The sequence below is a fragment of the Sebastes fasciatus genome, chromosome 7 (genome assembly GCF_043250625.1).
Source record: "Sebastes fasciatus isolate fSebFas1 chromosome 7, fSebFas1.pri, whole genome shotgun sequence".
NCBI classification, from domain to species: Eukaryota; Metazoa; Chordata; class Actinopteri; order Perciformes; family Sebastidae; genus Sebastes; species Sebastes fasciatus.
Genome location: NC_133801.1, coordinates 13,155,834 through 13,177,811, shown reverse-complemented (window position 1 = coordinate 13,177,811; position 21,978 = coordinate 13,155,834). Strand labels below are relative to the sequence as shown.

Sequence of the window (21,978 nt, the reverse complement as noted above, 5' to 3'; positions counted from 1 at the left end):
GTGTGTTGCACGTGTGTAAAACAACGGTGGCGTGATAGCAGTGGGGTAAAGATTACTCGTGCTGAGTCACAGCTTACATAAAACAAAAATACACACTAATCGTTGGGTAAATTATAACCACACACACACACACACACACATACACACACACTCATAAGCTCTGTGGAATCAAACATGATAGCTGGATTGATTATAACAAGCTGATATGGGGATTTTAGGCTGCAGTTGTTTTCTCACACTCTAGATGGTTATCAGACATTTTATGGCTTTGGGGTCTGCATGCTCAGACTATAAAACACACACATACACACACACACACACACACACACACACACACACGCGCGCACAAGCTACGCAGTAAAGGAGTGGTGAGCCCCTATGACCACAATACATCCTGTGGATTATAAGGTGCTATCTCACTTGAACTCAAAGGCACTTTGCCCTGAACATCGGAGAGAGCCGAGGTAAGTCTGCCGCTGCAGGCTGTCTACCTGTTCAGCTCAAAAATGAATCTGTATTTGATATTACACTTAGAGCATTCGTTGGTGATACAACACCATTTAAAATCTGGATACTGGATGATTCAATTTTAATAACATAACATCAATGTACTATTATGATGAAGAAATGAAAAACAATTGCATTAAATATCCTTTTTGATATAAATACAGATTCAACTTTATGTAGCTTGCAGATGTTTGTATTATGCAGTTCTATCCATATTTCTGTGGGCAGACTGTGACCAAGTTTGTTAATGATAACGTTGGTTATGTGTAGCGCTTTGCCTAATAAAGCTTTCTAATCTAATCTAAATTATCCACTGTAAATTGCAATACAGCCCGGAGGAACATATGCCTATGGAGGGCTTTGAATACTGATGTGTAGATTTTTTTATTCAGATGTACACTTCACTGATCCACATTTTTTTTTTTCATGGTAGTCTTGAACATAATTACAGGTGACAAACCTCCTCTTGGGTTGACATTAACTTTTAAAGGATACGTCTCAAAGTAACCAGTGAACCAAAGGTATTAAGTAAAAGTTCAAATGAAATATCAGATACAAATCTAAACCGTCTACACTCATGGGAACCTCAACAGTGCAGCCATGAAGTGATTTTTAAGTGTGTGTGCATGTACACGTATCAGAATGTCTGTGTCGGGAGAAGTAACATGATATGCTGTTACGGGCGGAAGCTATTTTTAGGCAGGTAGTGCAAGCTTAATGGAAGAAGAGAGAGGCTAAAAGGTTTGTACTGTATGAATGCGTTTGCTTGTGTGTCTCGGTGTTACATTGCATGTTTGCAGGCGATTTGCGGTGACTCTGTATGGTGTGCAGGGGGGCATGCACACGTTTGACTCTCTGTCTCTCTCTTTGCCCTCGCCTGCTCTTCACAGCACATTAAACAGGATGGCTATGAGCCTCTCATCCACCCAAATAGACACATACCCACACACATACATTCACCTTGTTTTTGTCTCCAAGAATACGTTGGAGTGAAGCCTAATTGCTTGAGTGATATAATGGGTGCCTTCACACGTATTAGGGCTGGCCAGTCTTGTTGTTCTTTATTCTCATATTTTTTTTTCCAACTACAGAAAGATTTTGCTGCATCCAAGGTTAATGCAAGGAAAATATATGTGTGTGTTTACCATAGTTTTGGTTGTTTGGGCATATGTGTGTCCTGCCAGTGGGCCTCATTAAGCAGGGACGTTTTTTTGAGACCTTTGAGACCTTGCCTTTAGTAAACTTTGTGTCATTATTGGGTGTTAATGATGTTGACCTTTGTAATCACTCTCTGTGCATGTGTGTATGTGTTTGTGTGTTAGATGGGGAAAAGGCAGTTCACAGGTTTGGAGGTGACCCTAATAGTCATGTTCGCATTGATGTTCGTGGTGGCATTCGCTCTCATAGTTCTGTTTGTCACTGGAGAACCTGGGCTTCTTAAAGATGGTAGGTGAACAGAACACGCTTACACATGCATAAAGATTATGTAAACTCAAACACAATAGCCCCAAACTTATTCCTCCTTTTTCGTTCACTACGGATGTCCAGCATGTGTCAATTTTTTCTCGTTACACGCATATCGTCTTTTCAAAATAAGCTTCCGTCTTCATAGGAAACAACTTCCTTAGGTTCAGGCAACAAAACTACTAAGTTAGGTTTAGGAAAAGAACAACTTTGTTGGATTAGGTAAGAAAAATAGTGAAGTTTAGGAAAGGATTGTGGTTTGGCTTAAAATAACATTGACTTCTGGTTCCACATGGGACACAAACACCAGTCTCCTGGGCGAAAGTCTGGTATTTTTGACCCACCCTGACGTCCTCTCTACGCGGCGTTCGGGCAGTGCATTACTTTTCGTAGATATAGCAATGAACAGCCTTGTTTTGTTGACCCATCCATCCACCCAGCACAGGGAGGATGTTGTACTATAATAACATCACCTCACTTAATCCCTTCATAACTACTACGACCACTAGAGGGCTTTGCTGAAACGACTGATTCCGTAATTTCTCTCAAATCAACCTTTTCAAACTTGACAATAAAAACATTTTAAATGGGCCCCTTTATATTTCCTGTTACAATGTTGAAGTAAACTTGGACCAAAGCTGTTGCCCTAGCAACAGAATGGCAATGAAAATATATATTAACCTTTTTCATAGTAGAAAAGCACAGGTATATTAAATAACAATTATGATGGCTGAATTCTATAGGGACGTCCCGGTATTGTGCATGCTGGCTCACATGAATAGCTTACTGGGACACTTAATGTATGACCCATCTTTAATGTTAGGAATTTCACCTTTGCTTTTCCTACTATGACATGTCAAAATGTCTGCCGCAAAAAAGGTCTATTGCTGAGAGCTATCAGTTCATTGCTCAGATTGGTGTAAATTTTAAATTAGTATGCAGTCTATTCAGTAGTTTATCATGGTAAGATTACTGGGTTGTCACTTAGAATTTTGGTTTTAAGTAAACATTTCATCTTTTGGCAGAAACTACTGAAAAATTCATTCCTCAGTGTCCCAACATTCCTCTGGCTGAGAGAGTCGACTGTTTCCCTGATGCTGGTGCCTCAAAGGTATGAGTCACTACCATTTCCATGAATGCAAAGTAATGTTCATGGAGAAGGCCTTTAACTGAACGAGCGGTGAGAAGGAGTTGAAGATTCCATAATGACTGGTTTTCTTACAACTCAATTCTTACTCTCACCATTGTCACAATTGAAATTGAAATGATTTCTGTTACCCCGGTCATAATGATTATTAGAACAACAGCGTTGATGATAATCATAACATTGTTTATAGTAGCGACAATGACAATAATGGCAACGTGGGGGGTGATAATGATAACAACATCAACCTCCCTACTCCAACAGCTGCAATGTGAGCAGCGTGGATGTTGCTGGAGCCCACTGGATGAGAGAAATGTCCCCTGGTGTTTCTTCTCAACCAACCATGGATACACAGTGGAATCAGTGGAGCAACCGAATCCTTACGGTAAATCCCCATTTCCGCTCTCTCCATCCCGCTCTCCCACTCATGCAGTCTCCGAATGATGAAAATATTTGGCTTTCTATTTAGCTTATTTTCTGATTCTAACTGCTCCGCATTCCTTCAATCTGTCCGTCTGTCTTCCTCACATTCGTTTTTCCCCTTTTTCACTGGCTTTGCCTAAGGCTTGCTTTTCTGTGAAATATGACATGGATGGCATATCAGAAAACATGATTGACTTTGCAGCATGCAGGTTTTCCTATTTTCTGCTTGATTTCACTGCCTTATGTGAACCCAGTAGAAGAAACATTGGACATTTTACATCAATATTTTCAGTCACATCGTTTGAATAGCAGAATTTGTTTTGGAAAAGAAAAAAATATATATTTGTTAACAATATTTGTTTTGTGTGACAACGGTGGTTAAATTGAAAAATGGCAAACCCTTAGACCGAGGGGACCATTATCAAAAACAACCATTTCTCTTCCTCTGCCTGAGATTAATGTTACTCAACAGGGACTTTAACCATCATAGAAAAATGAAAGCGCATCTTCTTATACAAGTCTCGTCAATTGTATCCCTCAAGGCTACTACGCAAGCTGCCCACATTTACCTCAGAGGCACCTGTGAGCATATTGCACCCTTTGGTCATACTGGTAAATGTATAACCTGGGAAAACCTGTGTTTGAACGGATTCCTTTCCCAGTTCACCTGATGAATGATACGAGTGCTCAACTCAAACTGGACACTGTTGCAGTTTATTTTTATTGTTGCAGTCCACTCATCATTGTAGGAAATAGATATTTGTCATGATTAAATGTAAGTGCACTTATGTTGCCCGGATAACTAATATGGTTGGTGCACAGCTCATCCAACAATTGTTCTCTAGACCTTGGTTGCATGGGGCACATTGTGATCATCAAATAGACAACTCATGTTTAAGGCCTATTTGATATTAATACAGAATATTGGTCAGACGTGTATATAAGTATTAAAGGAATAACTCGACAGTCAGGGAATCTTGTTGTCACCATGACGTTGCCAGGCAACTGGCAGCACATAATCCCCTTTACAACCGCAATGTGTCTTGTTTTTATACGTACGTTTTTGTATGGGTTAAATAAACGAGATATAACAATATTAATTAGAGAGCTCTATGAGGTGATTGATTTTGTTACCTTTGAACATAGCCAGGCTAGACATTTACCCATTTCCAGTCTTTGTGCTAAGTTAAACTAATCTGCTGCTGGCAATAGCTTTATATTGACTGTACAGACATGAGAGTGGTGTCAATCTTCTCACCCAACTCTCAGCAAGAAAGTGAATATTATTTCCCAAAATGTCAAACTATTTCTTTAAACCCATAACTAAGGATGCACCGATACCGGAACGGATATCGAGCCGATACCGGAACAGATATCGAGCCGATACCGGATCGGATATCAGGCCGATACCGGATCGGATATCGGTGACAATGGGGCTGATCTACTCAATTCCACTCTGTGTTTATATACTATATACATTATACAGTGAAGTTTTAATTTCTGTTTAAGTTTTGACCTATTTGTTGCTGCATTTAAAAAGTTTACACCTGAATTGTAATTCCTGTTAATTTTGAAGATCTTTTTGTTTGTGTAGGATTTATTATTTTCAAAATAACAATTCAATAAATGTATATTTATTTGTTACATTTTGTTTTACAAAGTTAAGAAAGCAATGTTTAAGTCAAGCTTGATGTTGCCTTATACATAAAATAATGATCCCAGCACAGCTTATTGATTAAACACTGGTATCGGATCGTTACTCTGTATCGGTCGATACCCAAAGCTCAGGTATTGATATCGGTATCGGGACTGAATAAGCCGGATCGGTGCATCCCTACTCCCAACTAAAAACTTAAGAAATGATCACAATGCCTAAAACTACAGTACTACTGACTTAAGCAACATTTCTTTACAGTTTTAGTGGAGGGCCTGGAAAGTAGAGCAAAACAACAGAACCACTATCGTTCCACAATAAAAGTACTATTTTTGTGTCATTTCATCTTTATCTTATTTATTTTGGGGGTTAAGTAGTTAAATGTGATATATGTCTTAAAATGAGTATTTGTAACTGTATTATAACCTTTACCCTTTTTTTTACCATGTGTTTAATTCTGCAGTAATGAAAGCCCAACTGAAGAGAATGGCCTCTCCTTCTTTATTTGGGGCCGATATACAAGAGCTGTCATTTCACGCAGAAATGCAGTCAAACAATCGACTCCGATTCAAGGTACACACTGACAGACACCATCTCCGTTAAACACCTTTTTTTGCTCGCACACAAATTCACGCTCGCATCCACACACACGTTTAGACAGCAACAGAGGAAATTGTGAGATGAATCTCGTCCAGTCGAATTAATTTCAAAGGCAGTTCTTATCAAAGCGTGTTTAACACAAACGCTCTACAGAACAAAAGAGGACAAAAATAGCGACGTACACAACAAAGTACGAACATGACCGTGAGATATGAGGCCACACTCACACTGCCTGTATGGTTTCTTCTCTCCTCTCTCTCCGTCTCTATCTCCTCAGATCTATGATGCCCACAGGCAGAGGTTTGAAGTCCCCCACGAGCACATCAACAGCCTCAACAGTGACCCCTCCAGCCCCATCAGCAACACACTGGAGATGACACACAAACCCTTTGGCCTTACTGTGCGCAGGAAGGAGAACAAAAAAGTCCTGTGAGTGCTCACTATGTGTGTGTGTGTGTGTGTGTGTGTGTGTGTGTGTGTGTGTGTGTGTGTTCATTGTATATTTATGTTGAACGGAAACAGGGTTGTTTTAAACTACAATATCACATTCTTTTCCATGTGGACAGTAAAGGAAATACAAAAAAGAGCAGACTATGCATACTGTATATTCAACAACCTTATGTGAATCCAGGCATGTAGTATATTACTTTAGTATGTGTTATAATAGGGTATATACTACTGTATGGCTGCACTTGTAGAGAGGGGTGGTGGTTGAAACATTTATGGTTTTATTAAGATGATACTGCAAGCTACGTTCACAGTAGACTGTGTGGATGTACAGTAACTCTGGAGACAAAATACAGCAAGTGCCATAGTGCCCAAAAATATTATAAGACAAGCTGAGCTGTTGAATATTTGATTCGGTGTCTCACCTTTTGCTTCTCTCTTGCAGTTGTCAGTCTTTTCTCACTCACCTTATAGAATTGAGAATTGTCAATATATTAAAAGGGCAGTGTCGGTGATCTTGAGAAACCAGCAAGATTTAAAAAAAATGATCCAACAGAAAAATCTAGCTCGGTGGTGCCAACTCTTTTCCAATGAAAGTAGCTAGCAGCACTACCTCCAAAAGTCCCGAAATCTAGCAAGAAAGTTGCCAAGTCAGCAACATTGGCCGCGAGTTGAGTTTGCCATGTTATGATTTCAGTGTATTTCTTTGCTAAATGCAGCACCTGTGAAGGTTTCTGGACAATATTTGTCATTGTTTTGTGTTGTTAATTGATTTCCAATAATAAATATGCACATACATTTTCATAAAGTAAGCATATTTGCCCACTGCCTATGTTGATAAGAGTATTAAATACTTGACAAAGCTCCCTTTAAGGTAGATTTTGAACAGAAAAGAAGACGTGTGATTGATTTGCAGTTAATCACAATTAACTATGAACAATCATGCGATTAATCGCGATTAAATATTTTAATGAATTGACAGCCATAGTAAACATATGCTATTGAATGTAAACAATGAACATGGCTATCATTAGTACTCACAGCTGTCAACCTAGCAGCTTGTGAAAGACTCCGATGCCGTGCAACGAGTGCAGGCAGGCAATCATGTCATTCAGGCCGAATGAGTCCTATGACAGCAACAGATGTCAGATTTCTTTTTTTTATTTTCTCAGAGCATTTGATTTATTGATTGTTGTCGGGATGTGAAGAGAATTTCAACTAATCAATTCCAACTAAAATCTTTACCAACCCTGCCTTTAACATTGTTTCTTTGTAACTCATTTGATGCAATTATGTCAGAAATCCTCTATAGAGGTCTGTGCACCACTTTACCTCATTGCCATGCATTACTTTCCACATTAATGATGTAACACCTTGCCATGTTACATGTTAGTTTCCCACAGCAACAAGTAATTACTTTCAAGTCGAACCAGGCTACTTGGTCAGCCCTGGGTGACATCGCAGTGAACAATTACCCCTCAGAGCTGTGTGCCCACACACACTTCCTAATTAAACCCCAAAAGGCATTAAACCATTATTATTGTTGATGCTACAGTATATAGAGTATGGCACTTTGTGAAAAATAGGGCTTGTGAGGGCACAACAACCTTGTTTTTATTACTACTAGGACGTGATGCACGGGGTTAAATACCATAACCATGGCTTCTTGCACTAATGGTGTTTTGCACACCACTGTGTTCTGTTGTTGTGAATTGGAGCGGATTATGGCGCATGACACATTTCCCTGCAAGGCAAACATGTATCTTTCATCTAGTTTATTTTTTGGGAAGGTGAAAGCCACATTTTAACTGAGACTTAGAGCTTGTCTAGACATGACGAAACATTTGGCGGTGACAGTGCTTGCTTTCTTTCCATGTATTCTAATTATATGATATTAGAGCTAAATATGTTAACCATCCTGAGTTTTCACACTGAGAGAATTTATTTCCATTGTGAAATGTTCTAATATCACATGATAGGTTTTGCCTCACTTACATCACTTACTGGAGTATTGAGCAGCATCGTCTTTCTCAACACTTCACATGGCCTTCAACCGGAGGCAGTGAGATTGCTCTGAAGATTAGCAGCTATTTAGTAGTCAAATTGCTCTAACTGTGTTTTCTTTTCCCTGTCTTTACAGGGCAAATGTTACATGAATCACCTTTATCCCTCAGTGTGTTTTCTGGTGTATTCAGGTGATAGGTCAGCCTTTGGGTTTTCAAGGGCTTCTCTTTTGTTAAGATTATACTTCATTCCAAAAGGTGGATTTTTCTTCTCTGCATTTAATACTCGTCCTGTAGGGCACCGCCTCGGAACTCACTTTACTTTTGGAGGTCAGTGTAATGGTCTCTGCCAGTCGCAAGAATACGAAAAAGCCATATTAAAAACGCCCACGCCACCAAATTAAATCATTTTACGGGACCTTTCCAAGGTGTTAGAGTAGAATATCAGCATCTATTGAAGGAGGGCCGGTGGTTGACCCCAAGTAAGTTTCAAATGGCTTAATCATATTCAACCTTTTTCACCATATTTTTAAAAGGTCTTATTGATAACATTTTTATGTAGACGAATATTTAAAAAAAAAAAGAACTTTAGCTTTAGCCTTTAGTGAAAGGCAAAGGTGCCGAATAAAAATGTGGATTTTTCTAAAAACAATTATGATTGTGAATTAATCATTACAAAATGTTAGCAGGTCCACAATGAATGTTTTGTTTATCTCTGTAGAAGATCTGACATTTGGTTCCCACTTCTAACAAGGTTTGTGAGCCAATAATAAAACAACATTGGTATCACGTGGTATCTCTGGGTCGTCGGTTAGCATGAAAAAATAAAAATAAATGGCTTAGATTGACCGTAAGTGCCTGGCAATGACTTGTTGTGAAGTAAATTCAATGGGAAGGGGAGGGAGGGGGAGAGGAATTGTTAATTCAACAGTTTTATTGGATTGTCGTGCTCACACAAGTTTTTTTTTTTTTATTATTTAAAATGGCCTTGTAAGAACTGTAGGAAAATCATTTGGTACAATAATCTGTATTCGTTATCAAGAGCGATATCTCACGCACCGGTGAGTTATTGTTTTTACAACTATTTGCTACTATTTTTCCAATCACATGCTCGGGACATTACCACTTAAGTCCATAAAGTAGAGTGATAACAAGGTTTATAACATTTATTTTCATACCATAAACAATTGCACTAAGTCATCATCAAACGTTTATTCTCCAGATATCCAAAGTTCCATCAATAGATGGAGAGATAGAGAGAGAGTGTGTGCACAATGAGTAATGATACTAATAATCATTCCGCTCTTTGACCTCTCTGGCCGGTGTATGGGCATTATCTTCTCGTAATAAAAGCTAATTGTGAATAGATTCCCACACTGAACACAAATGTAGCCACTCCTGGTCATCCTATTGACTCTGATTTAGAGTTACAACTAGCATCATATGAATAAAATCTAAATTAAATAGTCTTTATTTCAGTTTATTTGGGTGTTTGTGTTGTCATGACTATTCAATAACAATCAACAAAGCATTTACAAGATTTACTTACATATTGTGTCTCTACATCTTCGTTTTGGCAGCTGTATTCAGCTAGAGCAAGCTCAGTATTTCAACTAGTGTATGTCTTGTTTTGAAGGCTAGAGAAATGCTACCCAGAAGGCTTATTAGAGCTTGATGGGATGGTCTGTCTCCCTTGTTTTTTTTTCCTTTCTACAACTCAACTCCTCCAACGCGTCCTCGTCTGGTTCCCACTCCCACTCTCTTTTCTCTCTGCAACTCACTCTTTCTTTTCTACTTCCTCGTCTCTCACATTTTCTCTCTCACCTGCTCTCTCTTATTTTTTACCACCTCCCTTTGCACTCTTTCTTTTCTCACATCATGTCTTCTCACTTCCACAGCGGTGACCTGTTCTTTTATTTTCTTGTCTCCCCGTTCTTTTTAAAAACACATTCAGGTTTGACACTACAATGGCTCCGCTGGTGTTCGCAGACCAGTACCTACAGCTCTCTGCTAAGCTCCCATCACATAATATTTATGGCCTGGGAGAGCATGTGCATCGACAGTATCGCCATGACACTAACTGGAAAACCTGGCCCATCTTCACCAGAGACGCTTTCCCTAATGGGGTGAGGAGTACGCACACAAACACACACACAGGTTTAGATATTAAATCGACAAATCATTTTTAATGCCATTGATGCTTGCATGGTTCAAGACACACTTGTGCATGCAGATGTACATACAAACAAAATGATAAATAGTGCATCTGCATCTAGAAAGTATGTTAACCCCTTTAATGTTTTTTTTTTTTGTTGTACCTGAGATATTGTGTGCTCAAAGGCTTACACTTGACTACCTGGGATGTGTGTGCAGTGTGCGTGCCATGTTTACGTGCGCTGCCAACATGTGTATTCTCCTTCCCAAAGGGCTTCTAATTGAATGCCTTGTAAGCTGATTAGGCGGCGGAGTCGCCCCCTCTGCTTCAATAAGTCTCCCACGTCCCTTGTACGCCTCACACCTCTTCCCTACGTCCCCTCATCCCTCTGTCTCTCTGCCTTCCCCGCAGGGAACACATAACCTCTACGGACACTACCCATTCTTCCTCTGTCTGGAAGATGAGAGCGGAAAGTCATTCGGGGTCTTTCTTCTGAACAGCAATGCTATGGGTGAAGATAAAAGAACACACACACACGCAAGCACACATGCATGCTGGGGACATATAGGAACACATGAAAACACAATGACCATGTCCTCAGGGAGGTAGACAAGAGATGTGTTTTGAAAAGGCAGCAGTGCGCAAAAAGAAAAAAAGAACATATAGTTTAATACACATACACAGGCAGACAAAACATCGGGAAAAGAAAGCTATTTTGAAATGGTTCAAGGGCACATGAACCATCAGTTATGCCTCATCCTCCTAACACAATTGGATATACTGTTGCCTCAATCAAAAAATTGTGCTGACAAATCAAAGAGAATATTGCATGACTGTTTTATTCTATGAAGGAGATGACTGAAAGCAATGGGAATGCCCGCTGACATGTTTCTCTTACTCAAGTCTATAGTCTCCGGATATAAAAGCTGGATTTTTTTGCCTCTCTTGGATTGTCTTGACTGATACACAGATGATGTGTGTCCGCACAAAAATAAATAAATTTCAAAATAGAGGCCACGCTGGTTCACAATAGTTTAAGAGGGCATTTTTAAGGTTATGATTTATAGTGAAGAAATGCATTAGGATTTAGTTTGCAGCGTTTTCATCTTGTGTTTTTTTTTTTTTCCAGAGGTGACTTTGCAGCCCGCTCCTGCTGTGACCTACAGGACGATTGGAGGAGTCCTTGACTTCTACATTCTCTTTGGAGACACGCCAGAACAAGTGGTGCAGGAGTTCCTTGTGGTGAGGCACAAATAAAATGTTTTTTTTAGGTATACGGTATACTGTATATTACAATATATACAGACACAGTTCCCTGGGTAAGTTTGTTTGTGCAAAAGTGTTTTGTGAGTTGCCTTAACACAGTAATTGCAATAACAATATGCCTGACTGTGTTGTCCAGCTCACTGGGATGCCGGTCATTCCACCCTACTGGTCCCTGGGTTTCCAGCTTTCTCGGTGGGACTACGGCAGCCTGAGTGAGGTCAAGAAAACAGTGGAGAGGAACCGTGCCGTGGCCCTCCCATATGTAAGATCCTATCTGCTTGCTTTTCTTCCTTTTTTTCCCCCCATTTATTTTTAGGCTCGTTATATGCAGTATGTCTGACAATAGAGAGGCAAAGTCCTGTCTTCGGAGTAAGCGATGGCCCTTCGGGTGGACCAACATCGGAAAAAATATGAACGGTAGTCGATGGCGAGATACAACTATGTTTTTGATCCCGTTTGAATTGCGCCATGAATCACGCATATGATGTTTGTCAATTTAAAACAATTTTTCAAAACAAGAGAGTCGCAGTTTATTGTAAAACTGTTGAAGTATAAGACTGTGAAAATACGTAATTAGAAAGACTACACATCCAAAAGTTGCGTAAGTGACGTCTCTCACACTGAAACTACGATGCCTGTGTGTTTCGTACTGGGATGCACTCACACGAGCAACAGCTTTTGTTCGTTCTTTCTCTTCCTGGCTGATAAAAAGAGCAGGAGTCGCTGGATAAAACACATCAGATAAGATAAAGTTTAATTTGTGCGTGGAACATAGCTAAGTTAGCTGGCAAGTTAGTGTCGGTGATGTATATTGTATGAGACAAAAGATGTAGTTCACTCAGCAGTTCCACACAAAACGAAATGGTACTATGACAAACTGATACTTTATTAAATTGCAAAGTTATCTTTTAAATTAACAAACATCATATGTGTGATTCATGTTGCAATTAAAATGAAATCAAAAAAAATATTTGTCTCTTGCCGTTGACTATCGTTCATATTTTTTCCGAAATAAGGTCTCATGGTGGTCCATCGGAAGGGGAGGGACTTCGCCTCTCTGTTTGTCAATCTAAAATTGCTACCAAGGCTATTGCTGCCACTTCAGTCTGTGGTTTTGTATTAATATTCTTGTGATAGAAATGTGAACTGTTTTAACACATTTTGAATCGTATTGCTATCATGATATATCATGGATTTCAGGCACATTATTGTACACACGTTTGGCACTTTCACACTCAATATCTCAGCTCTGTGCTGTAAATCTCAAGCATATACATTCTTGTCACATGTTGTTTGCATGGCGTTTATTAGCACAATAAAATCCTCTCAGACTAGGTTTAAGGTGAGGCTGCAGGTTCTCTGTGTCCATTCATACGTTTCTGATTGTTGTGACAAAAAGGAATGGGCAATCTGTTACTGAGAATCTACATGACAAAAATTCACCCAAAGTATCAGGAGCGTGCAATCATTATCAATCAACACGAGTCTGGGAAATGAATACACGTCATTTTCTTTGCAAAGCCGGGAATGCAAATTGGGTACAAAACAAAGGCAGGTCTTTGAATTTGACCTCAGATGTCAAATGTTGAGATACGACTAAATGTGCATTTCAAAGACCAACTGTCAGAAGTCGTGTTGTGACAATGCATAGTACGTGCAGTGGGGGATTTCTTTAGCTGGGGGTGGGGGATCGATACTTCACCTTGTACACCCCTTGTTAAATTTGAACCACTCATGCACTACTGTGTGGCTCCAGAGGCAAGAGCCTTAACCACTACACTATCTGCGGAGACATGATATGAAGGTTGAAGCAGGAGTTCGACAGACAGTCAGAGTGATAGGGATGGCCTTTAGCTTAGACGGGGTAATCCAGCTTTCTGTCAAATAATGGAGAGTCTTCTGGGCTCTATAGGTTCAATCCCAGGACAACTATTTTTCAGGCGTCGCTGAATGTTAGCGCTGATCAAAGATCAATCGACCGAGTTCCTTTCATTATCCCATTCATCCTGATGTGAATGTTAAAACTACTCCAACGCCTCTTCCCTTCCGAGACACTTGATAAATACCAGTTCTGGTTGACATTTTCTTGGGAATGAGCCTCGCTGCTTATCTTCGTCTAGGCTCGCGAATAGTAACTGTAAGAAGTCCGCACAGAGCGCTGATGTTTGATGTACTTTCTCTTCCTTAATTACTAAAGGTAAACGCTTAATCTTTATACGTCCTCATAAAACACTTCAACTGTATCACAAGTCAGCAAAGACTGCACCAACGAAGGCCGCGGTTTGAACTCTTATTCAAAGATCAAATACAAACACATGTCTCACCCATCTCAATATTTCACTCTGATAATCTCCAATCTTTCTTTCATATCTGAAGACATTAGGATGCAGCTGCTTCCTCTCCTGCTGTACTCAGGGACATATTTGATAACCATTAGATAGACCACAGAGGGCATTATCACATTCTCCCTAATATGTCTGGAGCTGATTACCATTAGAGGAAGGATCTGGCAGAACCTTACAAACCATCTGCTCCATCGATATGAAGTAGATTTTGGCAGACAACGGACAGACAGAGAGCAAGCGGAAAGTCACACCCAGAGACAAAAAAAATAATAATAATGTGCATTCCCACTGTCCTCCCAAGGTTTAGCAGCACATTAGCCAAGTTGTTAGCACTCGCAATCAGGTCTCCAAAAATCCAGCGAAGGCAGGTCAGACAAGATAGCAGTTTTAGTTGTTTTTTTCAGCGAGGCTCACAGTGCAACTGCTTCTGTGTTTATTAGCCATGCTGAGAAGGGAGAACGTACAGTGTTAGGAGGAAGCGTTCTAGTCATTATTGAGGATGCTAAATTTTGAGTGGATGCGTTCAAGTTATGCACGGAAGTGGAGGCATGAGCGGGTAACTTTAAGAGCCATTAAGAGTCATCTCTAATTCATTGCATTAATGCAAGATGCAAATATTATTTTAATACATGGAAGCCATGCCAGCATTTTAGCATTTCCAATTAAGCTTTGAATATCTAATGACATCTAACCTATTTCAAGTAAACTCATCAAGGTATTCAAATCACATGCAGTATTCTAAAAAGATTATTTCAAAGCAAGACTAGGAAACTGATTTTTCTTGTAAATACTGTTTTTTTTTCATGAACTGCATATTAATAGGTATTGCATGTACATGAGGTGCCCATACACTAAGCACTAATTGTATTCTACCCATGCAGGACATTCAGTACACTGATATCGACTACATGGAGGATAAGAAAGATTTCACATATGACAAAGTAAAGTTCAGCGAGCTGCCTCAGTTCGCCGACTACCTTCATGAGAAGGGACAGAGATATATCCTCATCCTGGTAAGAAGCACTTCAGTGTGCATTTGACACATTTACAGACAATGCAACCTTTAAACATCCCTGTGCGACTACAAAACGACAATGCACCTTTCATTCTTGGGTCTTTTATTGTTTGGTAGCATTCATATTGTTGTATTACTGGCCAAGTGTTGGCTGCTGTGTTGTCAGGATGATATATTCCAGATGTAATGAGGCTTGTCAGATATTTGTTTTTAACTATAGGAGCTTGCCGTCATATAAAAGTAAACTTCTCAAATCACTGACTCCGTTAATGATCAACTTATGTGAGAGTTTAAAAAAAAGAACACTGCAAATGTATGGTTTATCGTTTCTGACATGTTTTTTTACTTGAGTTTGCAGCCAGTGAAAACACAGCAATTTCTAAACTTTCATTAGGCAGCCTTGCAAATGCACCAAATGACTGTTCTTACGAGTGCACTCCTTTGCTCCCAGGACCCTGCAGTAGCCACCAGTAAGAGGGTAGGTAATGCTGCATATGACTCCTACGACCGTGGGACTCAGAAGAATGCCTGGGTCACTGAATCAGACGGGAAAACTCCTCTGGTGGGAGAGGTGAGCATGCATACAGATGAAACAATACACTTAGTGGCTCCTTGATTAGATATTTCTCTCCATTCAAGCAAAGATGTTCCTCCTCCTGATGGTAATGCCTCTTTAACCCCAAGCTTCCATCCCACATATGCCCAATGTCTGCGTCTTATGTAAATGGCCTCGTCGCAACAATATGAAAAAGTACATGGGTCAAGCTTAATGTTGCGAAGCGCGGGTCAAACGCAGGGGTTAAGTGTAAGAGGGGTATTAGTCATATAAATATATTTATCATCATGTACTGTACAGCAAAAGGTACATATGTTTGAGAGGTTCTTTCTGTTCCACTTAGTGTTACAACTGGCAACAGACATGATTTAAACACCCTTAGCATGGCATGATTGTTGCCAAACGTAAAAGTCTGGCATCTCAGGAACTGCCAAACTGTTGGGAATTGTATACACTACAGCATATGGATTTTACTCAGACTAATGTGGTTAGCAAAACATATTCAGACAGCTAGAGTCCTTGAGCAGTCTTATACCAGCTTGTGCTGAGACTTGCTCTAGGATAAGTAAAAAAAATACAAATAAAAGACTTATTATCAGACCGAAAATTGATGTTGGAAAATTCTTTAAAATCTCCCATTACATTCACAGAATTACCAACAACTACTCGCTACAATATGGGTGTGTGCATGGCGACTACAATATTGTGTTTAAAGACAAAAGTATAGGTTAAGGAAAAATCATGATCATGCTTCCATTCTACTTTATACAACAGATCGAATGATATCTTGTGAAAAATTTATTCTTCCTTTTTCTTTCGTTTTCCTTTGAATGTCCAGCAACGCTTGTCATTTTCCACTTGTTACGTGCATACAGTCTTTTCAAAATAAATTTCCGTCTTCACAGGAAACAACTGCCTTAGGGTTAGGCAAGGAAATTACTTACTTAGGCTTAGGAAATGATCGACTTGGTTAGGATTAGGTAAAAAAACAACTTAGTTAGGCTTAGGAAAAGATTGTAGTTTGGCATAAAAACCAAGTACGCCAGTTACGTGACAAATAAATCAACGTTGACCTATAGATTCACATGGGACACGAACGCCGGTCTCCTGGGCGAAAGTCTGGTATTTTTAAACCCACCCATCCACCACGACCACCTCCCTTCGCAGCATTTGCCGCTCTTTATATTTCTTAGTTCACGATTACGTGAATTACACACAAATTGATTTTGTGGGATATACACAAATTAGCGTGCATTACTTTTCGTAAGTATAGCTATAAACAGAGCATGAGAACAGCCTGCTTTATATCAGTTGTAAAGGCCAGTGAAAGTGTTTTAATAGTTAGGGAGTTTTGCGGCACATATTTGGCCCTAAGCATCAATTGAGCTTTGTATCTATGGTACAAGGTCAAGTATAGCTTTGCGAACTTAATATCCCAGGAACGTGGCATTAAGATAAATTCCAATAATCTATGCAATACAAGGATAAGAGCCTGAGGATAGCCATCAAAGAACCAGCATGATTTAAGTAACATTATAATGTTGACGAGATGCCTCCTGACGTTTGCTGAATCCATGACTCATGAAAATTAAAACTGCGCTGAAGGTCCGTTGAGTGTTTGGGTCTTTGCATTATCGTGCAACATATTAGCTCTGTGTGTGCACATGTGTGACTGGCTCACCATTATATCCCCTAATGGAAGTTCAAGCCTCCGGTATGTTATTTTTTGATCCTTCTCCCCACAGAGCACATGTTTAAAAAGCTCTCCCCTGCAGAGAGAGGTGGAGGTGGGGGGGTAAAAGTCTGTTGCTCCCGTGCTTTTATAGTCTTGCTTTTGATTACGCACACGATTAGGCCCGGTCCCTTGGCTAATCGCTTTTTCATGCTGTTTATAACAGGTCAAACATATGCATTGATTCCGCATTAGTGTTTAATCTTAAAATGTTCTGCATCGACGCATCACAGATTGGGTGTGCGAGTGTGTGTGTGTGTGTGTGTGTGTGTGTGTGTGTGTGTGTGTGTGAGAGAGACAGATAAGGAGAGAAAAAGTCAGTCTATGTGCCCATCTACGTGTATCCATTTCTCTAAATGAGAAGCTATTCTCGGTTGTTTGTGTCTGTGCACGCATGTGTAGGATTATAATTGATTCTGGTTTATTTCCATATGAATATACAGTGTGTGTCCTGGTTATGAAAACAGTGGGGTCTTTGCAAAATGACCTCTGCGGCAGCTGTGTCAGTGATAAAGGAGATACAGAGACATGCTGCTATTTATTCTGCTTTTAAGACGGCTAATTGCTCACGGAAGATAAGGATAAAAGCTTTTTTCCTTGTGGCCCATATGTTTCGGTGTGCGAGTGAAATCATAGCAGGGACCTCAGTTGCACGGATCAACATTTCTGTTCAGAGGCAAAACAAATGGTTGGGAGTAAACAAAGCAGCGTGGAGAGAGAGAAGGAGTCTATGTGGGTTTAAAGGTAGGAATGACAGACAGAAACATGGGCAAAGAAAAAGGCAGGTGCAGGAAGACAGACACAGTCACAAATAATAGATTAGAGAGTAATGTACGGGGGAGACAGACTGGCTGTCTCTCTGAGCGGCGGAGTGACAGGGAGGTACACAGGAAGTCAGCCAGAGTGAGAGACAAGAGACAAAAAGACAGATTATCAGGTAAACACGAAGAAGGGACAGACAAGATGGAAGGTGGAGAGACACTTTGTGGAGTAGTAGAGGGACAGATAGAAGACAAGATAGACAGGTGGGCAGACTGACAGACAGACAGAAGAGCATTAAAGCAGACAAATAGATATAAAGATGGAGTGAGATACGCAGCTACAAATGCCAGCAGATTTGTTAAAAGTGTTTATGGTATTAGTAAGCAGCTGGAGACGTCAGACCGACAAATATGTGGAGTTAAAAGAAGGAAGAAATGACTGGAAAAGAAATGATGGAAACTGTGAGGGGACTATCAATAAGCTCTGACCTTGGAGTTCTGACCACCTGCCAAAAACATCTGACTATAAATCTAGGTGTGTGTGTGTGTGTGTGTGTGTGTGTGTGTGTGTGTGCGCGGACACACGAGCGTATACGTAAGCATGATTCATGTCTTTGCTACAAACGGGGTTGTAAAGTTATTGGCAGAGGAAGTAAAGGTAAAAGATAGCTAGCGTGGAGCAACCTTGAGATTTAATATCTACTGCGCTCTACAGAGGAGTTCACACACAGAAACACACAAACACACACAGAGACACACACAGAGACACACACGTGCAAAAATCTCCGCCTTTCTCTGCATTAATCATTTTTCTCAATACATGCCATTAAGGACGGCTTCTAACACACAGTCACGTCTAGAGATTTCTATTGCATTATCGATTTCTCCTCTCCTCTGTGTTCTCTTCCTCAACTCTTCGGTCTCTCTCGCTCTCTCTCCTTTGCCATCTCTCTCTCTCTCTCATCAATCCCGCCCCCTCTCGTTCTTCATCTCTCTTCTGTTTCTTTGTCACTTCCACATCTCTAAGCTGTTTCTCTGACGTTGTTTCCAGCTCTAGTTTTGCGCCTCAGTGGAGCTCCCTATACGCCTACGCCATCTTAGCCTATCTCGCCGTCATGTTGTTTACCTGTTTTACCGTATTGTGTATAAGCTCGCTTCTTGCCTAATTAAAGACATGTTGCAGATGCTTTTTAAACTGAAATAAAAGGATAAGAAAAATACTAATGAAGTCCTGTCAAAAAAAAGAAGTGCAACATTGTGTTTTGCCAAAACAAAAAACCTGAAGTGAATACTGTCAGCAGGGGAGATATCTGATGCCAAACTAATGTTCTTAGAGTTTTACTCCAAAACTATTAAAAAGTGCTTGTAAACACATATCTCGCATTCACTCCCTCTCAGGTGTGGCCAGGGGAGACTGTGTTTCCAGACTACACCAGCCAGAACTGCATCGACTGGTGGGCTGATGAGTATGAGCGGTTCTCCAGAGAGATCAAACACGATGCCCTCTGGATTGTGAGTCAATTTTAAATACATAACATGAAGGTGTGTATTCGCTGATTAGCTGTTCGCCAACCGAATATCCTGAATATGACATTATTATGCAGCCAATTACGCACACACAGGGGCAGTGAGCTTAGATTTTTGTAATTTTCGGTGGCAATTACTTCACTGTGAGTTGAACGTCGGAGGCCAATAAAGAGCACCAAACACAGGCTGACACACAAAGAACAGGCTGATATTCATATTATGCTGTTAATGGTTCCTCAGCTGAAAATTTGGATTTTTGGCTCAGTCATTACTCGGGCTGTTTGCGGCAACACACACACACAATTTCTTACTTCAAACACCTTAGCTCAACCCAGGTCACTTTATGTTTATCATGGAAAAAAAATATATATATATTGGATGTGGATAATGCTCGTTTTCAGCATGTGATTATCCTGGATTCACAACACTCGTATGGCATGATAATTAGAAGTTCAAATGATTAGTTATAATTGTGTTTTATTCAACCGTGTCCTCTGATGCTCTTGCAGGATATGAACGAGGTCGCTAATTTCAAGAAAGGATCAAATAAGGGCTGTGCTGACAACAACCTCAACTACCCTCCCTACACTCCAAGTAAGACACTGTTTTGTAAATGTCCTGCGCCATAATAAATGCTTGCTGTTAATATCCCAACGTATTCTCCTACAACGGTTCATATGATATCTTACAAAAAAGTTATTCCTCCTTTTGTTTTCCTACGAAATTTCCGATCATTCTATGCATACAATCTATTCAAAATAAACTTCCGTCTTCACAGGAATCTACTTCCTTAAGTTAAGGCAACAAAACTACTTGGTTAGGTTTTGGAAAAGATTGTGGTTTGGCTTAAAATAACTCTTTAAGAGGCGTGACTTAAGTACTTAAATTACTTGACGAATAAATCAATGCTGACTTCTGGTTTCACATGGGACACGAACGCCAGTCTCCCGGGCAAAAGTCCGGTATTTTTTGACCCATCCATCCACCCCGACCTCCTGCCTATGTGGCGTTTGCCGCTCTTTAAACTTCCCGATTCACAAATACATAAGAATTGATTTCATGGGATATACACAAATTACAGTGCATTACTTTTTGTCAACACATTCTCACTCCCAACTCGTCAAATACCGTCACTTGGTCAGTGCCTCATGGCATCGGAGACTGGCACACATGGTAGCCCTCTTGCGTTACTTTTGGACAGACCAGGGATGGCGTGTCAACCAACGCTCTTTACATGCATAATGTCAATTCAAAATAAACTTCTGTTTTCACAGGAAGTTTAGACAACACAACCACTTAATTAGGGTTAGGAAACGGTCATGGTTGACTTTAACTTCGCTGACTTACAACTCACGAGACTAGCAACTCACGTGACTCACAAGACTGACAATACCAGCGAGTCACGTGACTAATGACTGACAAAAATAAACAAAATAAGTCAACATTACTTATACTTTCACACGGGACACAAAAAGAGTTGTCCTGGTTGAAAGTCTTGTGTTGGTTTGACCAATCCACCACCACTCCCGCCGGCCCTTAGCAGACTCACACTAATAATACTACGTCACTTGCTTCGACTGTCGAATAAGACCGTGGGTGGGTTTACATTGGAGTTAGTTGAAAGCCCGGTTTGTCACATACTTTTGCCAAAGGGTGCCTCTTTGCGTTGGTTTTTCAATGCCGAGGGACACTTACCAAACAGCAGTATTTGACAGTCTGTAATATCCACAATATCTGTGTTCCTTTCGAGACATGTTTGAGTCTCAAAACTTTGTCACAGCAGCACTGTAAGCAAGTTTGCCCTTGCCTACAAACCAGTCATAAATCTACCCCAAATGCTGTGCACAAGTTGATAAATTCCGCCACAATAGCTCATAAAGTAAGTTCAGGTCCAGAGGAAAACTCATCTAAAATAGTGGGTCCCCGGTGAGGAATTTTGAAAATGACTCTTCCGCCATGTCTTTTATTCCGACTGTGTCCCAGACAGGATGATCATAACTGGAAAAGGCATGCTCCCCTGATGCCACCTTTTTATTGCACTCCTCCTTAGTCATCCTCTTCCTCCATTGCTCTGTCTGTCTCTCATTTCCTCACTGCTCCCACTTCCTATTGCTGTATATATCAATGTCTCTCGCTCCTTCTGTCCCCTTCTTCCTCCTTTTTCTCACCTTCACCTCTGCATCCTATATTCTGTATTCCTTCCATGCCCCCATCTCTTTACCTTCTTCATCTTCTCTCTCTCTCCCCCCAGAGGTTCTGGATGAGGTGTTGTACAGTAAGACTCTGTGTATGGACGCCAAGCAGGCCTGGGGGAACCACTATGATGTCCACAGTCTGTATGGCTACTCTATGGTGCTGGCTACAGAAAAGTGAGTGCAT

The 21,978-nt window shown here is 40.3% G+C and overlaps 1 protein-coding gene across 1 annotated transcript in view; it reads left to right on the top strand.

Annotated features, from left to right (window-relative positions):
- The first annotated feature begins 329 nt into the window (after positions 1 to 329).
- Positions 330 to 21,978, top strand: part of si (sucrase-isomaltase) — an 80,585-nt gene continuing 58,936 nt past the window's right edge. The window contains exons 1-15 of the mRNA XM_074641696.1: positions 330 to 464; positions 1,830 to 1,953; positions 2,997 to 3,082; positions 3,380 to 3,500; positions 5,656 to 5,765; positions 6,070 to 6,221; positions 10,197 to 10,368; positions 10,809 to 10,908; positions 11,527 to 11,639; positions 11,800 to 11,925; positions 14,890 to 15,021; positions 15,475 to 15,594; positions 19,471 to 19,584; positions 20,109 to 20,193; positions 21,851 to 21,968. Coding sequence (XP_074497797.1) covers positions 1,830 to 1,953; positions 2,997 to 3,082; positions 3,380 to 3,500; positions 5,656 to 5,765; positions 6,070 to 6,221; positions 10,197 to 10,368; positions 10,809 to 10,908; positions 11,527 to 11,639; positions 11,800 to 11,925; positions 14,890 to 15,021; positions 15,475 to 15,594; positions 19,471 to 19,584; positions 20,109 to 20,193; positions 21,851 to 21,968 — 1,673 coding nt within the window. The 5' untranslated portion in view covers positions 330 to 464. The remainder of the gene's footprint in view (positions 465 to 1,829; positions 1,954 to 2,996; positions 3,083 to 3,379; positions 3,501 to 5,655; positions 5,766 to 6,069; positions 6,222 to 10,196; positions 10,369 to 10,808; positions 10,909 to 11,526; positions 11,640 to 11,799; positions 11,926 to 14,889; positions 15,022 to 15,474; positions 15,595 to 19,470; positions 19,585 to 20,108; positions 20,194 to 21,850; positions 21,969 to 21,978) is intronic.